At 35.3% G+C, this 6,000-nt stretch overlaps 1 protein-coding gene across 1 annotated transcript; it reads right to left on the minus strand.

Annotated features, from left to right (window-relative positions):
* Window positions 1-1,859: 1,859 nt before the first annotated feature.
* LOC147278596 (myb transcription factor 42-like) lies at window positions 1,860-3,296 on the minus strand. Its single transcript, XM_086251627.1, has 3 exons — window positions 3,120-3,296; window positions 2,784-2,913; window positions 1,860-2,633 (listed from the first exon to the last, which is right to left on the minus strand). The coding sequence occupies exons 1-3, from the start codon at window positions 3,253-3,255 to the stop codon at window positions 1,994-1,996; spliced, it is 906 nt and encodes a 301-aa protein (XP_086107753.1). The 5' UTR covers window positions 3,256-3,296; the 3' UTR covers window positions 1,860-1,993.
* Window positions 3,297-6,000: the final 2,704 nt, after the last annotated feature.

A 6,000-nucleotide genomic window follows, 5' to 3' on the forward strand; every position in this document is an offset into this window, starting at 1 on the left:
GTAATTCTGTCTGTTATAAAGAAAACTCTGAAGGAATGCCCCATCTTAATTAACTGGCTCATTCCTGCTCAATAAAATAGGACTTTGGGTGTCGAATTGCAATATTCTTCACTTAATTTAATATATGAAAAAAGAAATGGTGAAGAAGATTGTTTTTCTTTCTACTTTTTTGGTTTCTCTTAACATCTATTTTTATGCACTTGCTTTTTCTGAAACAGCTAATGAAAAACTGAAAAAAAGAAACCTCTAGTGTGAAAACTAGGGGCTCTTAGAGATTGGCTTCTTCAATTTCTATATGGAAAATGCGTAATATTCTCTTACTAAATAGTCTAACAACATAACTTAACATTAAGTATATGGTTGTCTACTTGTCTTCTTAAATTTACTTGGAGAAGGAATATTCACCCATATATACTGCCACCATGAAATAGATAGAGGACATCATTATGAAGCAACGTCTAAAGTTCAATGTGAATACATGCATGAAAGAGAAACACATGTCAATCCCATATTTTCTAACTCTTTCTTTTATTGTAACGCATCTCTTAATAAAGAAGCCTCAAATCTAGTTTCCAGCCCTAGCTAGCTTTGATATTTTTTTCAAAAAATTCCAATTCCCCAATTGGGGTAAGTCACATAGATCAAGCATATGCAATGTTTGTTAGCTTATGTAGCATGTGACCTAATCTCATACTTAAGGTGACTATGTTTCATTACATTGGGTTTCCAAAAACACTAATCACTAATTTATGCTCATTAACTTAATGATGGTAGTGACTAGTAATTAGGCTTAATGGGTTATGGAGGAGCATTGTGCAGGTCTTGGGTCTCTTGACTTCAAGATTGGCCCTAACATGAAGAAGTCTAAATTAATAAACTGGTGGGGAGATTAAAAATAATACTGTCCTCTCGGTTCTTTAATGGACATAGCACTTGACCGTACATTGAACAATGAAATCAAAGCTAAATATTGAATTTGAATCACATGCAGCTTTCAAAGTTCAAACAGTAACATTTGACCGCAAGCACACTGCAATCTGCATGACTGATTAAAAGCATAGAGGGTCACAGAAATTCAGAACGCGTTTTGGAACATAAATTAAAGAGTGAAATTTTAAGAATTTTACAGGGCATTCTCATGATGTTGCCCAAAAATTACCTCTCTTTCTGTAATTTCAGGTTGCCATAGAACTATAGAAGTGGCTTTTTTTTTTATGTTACACTGCATGTGACAGAATCTGTATGTGGTACAATGTATTCGGATGCATACGTGTTGTTATAATGCATCTATGCTTATAGACATTTTCACATTGATGCATGAGATCCTCAATTTTCAAAAAGTGAAATATCCGAGATTGATTTTTGGAATACCACTCTTGAACTACACGGATGATGCATATATGTTATGACTGTGTAAGTTAATATCCATACAGGGCAGAGAATCTTTTATGGTTATTGTTTGAGAGGGACATGCATTTCTGATCTTGACCAGCTCTGAATTGGCCACACCCCCATGCAACTTTCATGACCCCTGATCTATAAACAAACAAGCAAACATGCTGAGGCCACCCACCCCACACACTTATCATGTTCACCCTTTTTGCCAGTATATCCTCCCCTAGAGGACTAAATTAACCAAAATTCTGAGTACCCACAATGCCAATGTCTCTGAAACCTTCAGAGGGGGGGAGAGAGAGAGAGAGAGTTCATACACTAATGATCATTTACATAAATTAATTTGATTTACACAATATGTTCTAGTCTATTAACAGAATCAGAGGTCCAACTCACACTTAATAACTAGAATAAGTGAAATAAATTAAAACAAGGAGACAAAAAAAAAAAAAAAAGGCCTTTCTCGCTAGTTAGTGTTGACTTTCCCCATTTCCTTTCCCAGTTCTCTGTTTTTGTTTTTGTTTTTTTCTTTTTCCCATTCTTTCTTCATCACTATTGGCTGAGAACACTTTGATTCATTCCTTGTGTCCTAATAATATCAACCTAAAAAGAAATCACCTAAACTTGTAGAGCAAGATGGATCAACTTCACTACTTCTCTCTCCAAAGAACATGCCACTGGCAATATCATAAGGCAGTTCAAACCCAAAATCTGTTAAAATCCCAGCATCCTCATCAATGGAACCAATATTTCCAGGCAGTGTTGATGAGGCACACTTGTCAACCGTAGCTATTGAACTTGAGTCTGAAACACTTGAAGAACCATCCTGAGACAATGAAACAGTAGCACTGTAACTCTTCTTTGAACTTGCACCAAATTCTGACAAACCCATGAGCTTGGACTTGTATAATTGACATGGGGTTAAGCTGAAGCTCTGATTATAGGCAGCAGTCAGTCCTGGTTTAACATCATTTAGTATCTGCAATGTGGCAGGAACTTGAGTTTGGAATGTTGACAAGGCAGAAACAGAATTATGGGTTTCTCGTTTTGGGACACAAGGAAGTGAGAGTGAGGCTGTTGAGCCAGAAAGAGTGGCATTGTTAGCAATTGGGTTTTTAGCATTCTTTGTAGTGAGGCTTAGATTTCCTCCCAATAGCTTCTTCTTCAATTTGGTGTTCCAATAATTCTTCACATCATTGTCTGTTCTTCCAGGTAGCTGAGAAGCTATGATTGACCATCTAAAAAGTTGGGAAAATTATGTAACTTAGAAATAAAATGTTGCAGATATAAAGCAATCAAAACCATTGAATAACATCAAACTTAATTACAAAAAAAAAAAAAAAAAAAAAAAAAAAAAAGAGAAAAAGAAGATAAATTTATGAACTTGCCGGCTGCCCATTTGGTTGTAGAGGTTACAGATAATGTTGTCTTCCTCTTCAGTGAAGCCTCCATGTTTGATGTCTGGCCTCAGATAATTGAGCCAACGCAAACGGCAACTCTTCCCACATCGCCTAAGGCCTACAAAATGGGGACGAATTCTGTCAATTAGTAACAAATATGAGACCAAAAGAAACAAAAGTTCAATACTTTTCTCATCCAGAAAAAAAAAAAAAAAAAGTTCTCAGAGGTTAAAACTCAAACAGATGATGAATGGGTTTATTGTGGAAGTGACTGAACAAATTTGCAAAAAAAGAAAAACCCATTAGAGAGAGAGAGAGAGAGACCAGCTTTTTGAGGCAAGGAAATCCAATTGCCACCAGTGCCATGAGTCTCAAGGTAGGTCTTAAGAGTTGCATCTTCATCAGGAGACCATGGCCCTCTCTTCACGTTCGCTTTGTCACAGCATGGAGCACGTCCCATGGTTACTCTCTTGGCTCTTGCTCTCGCTCCCACCACCAAAACTAAACCCTAAGTATGAAACAGACACAGAGACAGAGAAGAAAATTCCAGACACTGAGACACGCAAATGCTCCAAATCAAGCAATGCAGGGGATTTTGTTGGAGGTTTTTATAAAGATGGTGGCGCCTTCAAAATTAAAATATAACAAAATAACAAAATAAAATAAAATAAAAAAGCTTGACCTTTGTACGACCTCCTCGTTATTCAATTTTAATTATAATTTTTTATTTGATGCTTGTATCTTGCTTTTCAAGATAGAGGCCCAGTCCACTTGCAGACAAAGGATGGTATTGACTTTTTTTTTTTTTTCCTCTTTTTTCTAAACGGATTATATCATTTATATGTCAGCTTAATTCATTAATTTAGCATAAGATTCTCTTTTATTTAAATTAATTTACACATAATGTATGTATACAATAATTTTTCATCTTGTGATAATTGGTTATATGAGGTGCATAAAAGATGGATTTTAAGAGGATTTTGTATACATTTATTTAAAAATTCTTTGATACAGGATGTAATAGAGTATTTAAATGAATGTCTTACATTCTGTTATTGGTATCAACATTTGAAAACTACAACATAATTATTTGAAAGTTTTCTCACATCGCATTTGTACTCCATATTAGAAAATGTCTTAACATCTATTGTATGCAAGACTTTTTCTCTTTGTGCCCCTCTTTTCTTTCTTATATGAAGGATATTATCAATAATTCCTTTATGTAAATTTTGGATAATATAGTAAAAATGAGTCATTCAAATTGTCGGTCCAAAATTCTCATGAGTCAAATTTTATTAGTTTTATCTAATAGATGCATGTGCGCTTGCTCTCGTAAGAGGACAAATAACATTGACTTAGTCAACACAAACAAAACCATATTGATATTATGCCTCGCTAGTAGCGATTAGTGGTAATAGACATTTGCTTAACATGCCTTGCAAAGACCAAACGGCATCCTATAAAAAATTGTGGTCAATTAGTAATAATAAATCGTAATTGGCACTCGAACAGTTTGGCTTGCTCTAGTATTATATAGTGGTGAATGGTTCAAATTATCTTTTCAAAGTGTGTTTGTGATATTATAAGTTTTAGGCTTATTCACACCATTGTCCTTTGTAAGATACACTTTTTTTCACTTTGCCTCCTGAAACTTAAATCCTCTCAGAATACCACCTGAACTTCACAAAGTTGTTGCAAAAGACCCTATGCCGTTAACTCTGTCAATTTTTCCGTTAAAATAGCTGACATGGCACCTATATGGCATGAGTGAGACCATTTTTTAGTTATGTAAGATCCATGTAGACAAGCAAAATTATAAAAAATTGACATGGATCTCATTATTTTTAGTTTTAAAATTATTTTTTTTGTCCACATGAATTTTACATAACTAAAAAAGGGTCTCACTCATGCTATATAGGTGTCACGTCATCTATTTTAACGGAAAAATTGACAGAGTTAACGGCATAGGGTCTTTTGCAATAACTTTGTAAAGCTCAAGTGGCAAACTGAGAGGATTTAAGTTTCAGGGGGTAAAGTGAAAAAAAAGTGTATCTTACAAGGGGCAATGGTGTAAATAAGCCTAAGTTTTAAACTATTTTTAGTATTATTTCACAATTCAAATTAACCATCGAGAGTGAGCTTTTGATGGCTTGGACAATTACGAAAAAGGGCCTTGGTCAGCCAAAATGATTTGGACCTCCTTTGCCCTCTTCTTTTTGACTTTTTTGTATTTTTGTTGTTTTTTCTGCTTTTAGTCTAAGATTCCATGTCACGGACTCGAGTCGTTTAATTGTCAAATTGCTCAACTGGTAACTCCACAAAACTCTCTACATCAACATTTTTACTTGTAACCCCACCACACCCCCCATATCATTTTGATCTTTTGCACATACACTCCACTGTTAATCACAAAGTGGGCCTATAGCCCAATCCTTCATGGGCCCAAGTGGGCAGAACCAACTGACCCGAATTTGTTTTCATTGGGCTAAACTGGGCTGGGCTGAGGTGTATGAGCTAGTCCATGCTTGCATTTCAGATGTGTGGTCTGACATTCTAACCCACTGAAACACGTTGTAGTTTATACTGTGTTGACTCTGGGCCAGAAGAATCATTGACCAGGTTGGCCCAGTGAAAGGCATTTGTTATTGTGTGTAAGTACTACGATTTATGAAATATGGAATCCAATGTGAAACTAGGAAAAGAATGGTTTGGTTTTTACTCAAACGTACAGAATTAAAGAGACAGCTCTGCATATGTTGATTTTCATGCAACTTGTAAGGCCAAGGACAAACGCATGCTTAAGTTGCCAAAACTATTTTCTTTTTTTTTTTTGGTTAATTGGAGGGTCAGAGACCCCAAACAACAAAACTAGACAACAACCAAACCAGGTTTATAGACAGCCAAAACTATTTTCTATGCCTAAGGTACATATTGACAACAACTATGATAAAGTCGAGACCCAATCGAAGTATGAGAAATGCTAGGGTCAATTTGCCTACATACATAAATGATTGACAATTGTTAATTGGGCGTAGATATTACAATAAACTTCACACAAATTTATGGTTCAAAATTAAGTACAAGTACATGAACAATCAGCTAGTGGAGTTCCAACAATAAATTTGATTGGTGACATTCAATAGAGCATGCCATCTCAATTTGTAGGTAAACTAGGCAATGGGTGCATTATGTTGACAATCAAGCA

Source organism: Dryas octopetala, chromosome 7 (genome assembly GCF_963921425.1).
Source record: "Dryas octopetala chromosome 7, drDryOcto1.1, whole genome shotgun sequence".
Classification (NCBI taxonomy): domain Eukaryota; kingdom Viridiplantae; phylum Streptophyta; class Magnoliopsida; order Rosales; family Rosaceae; genus Dryas; species Dryas octopetala.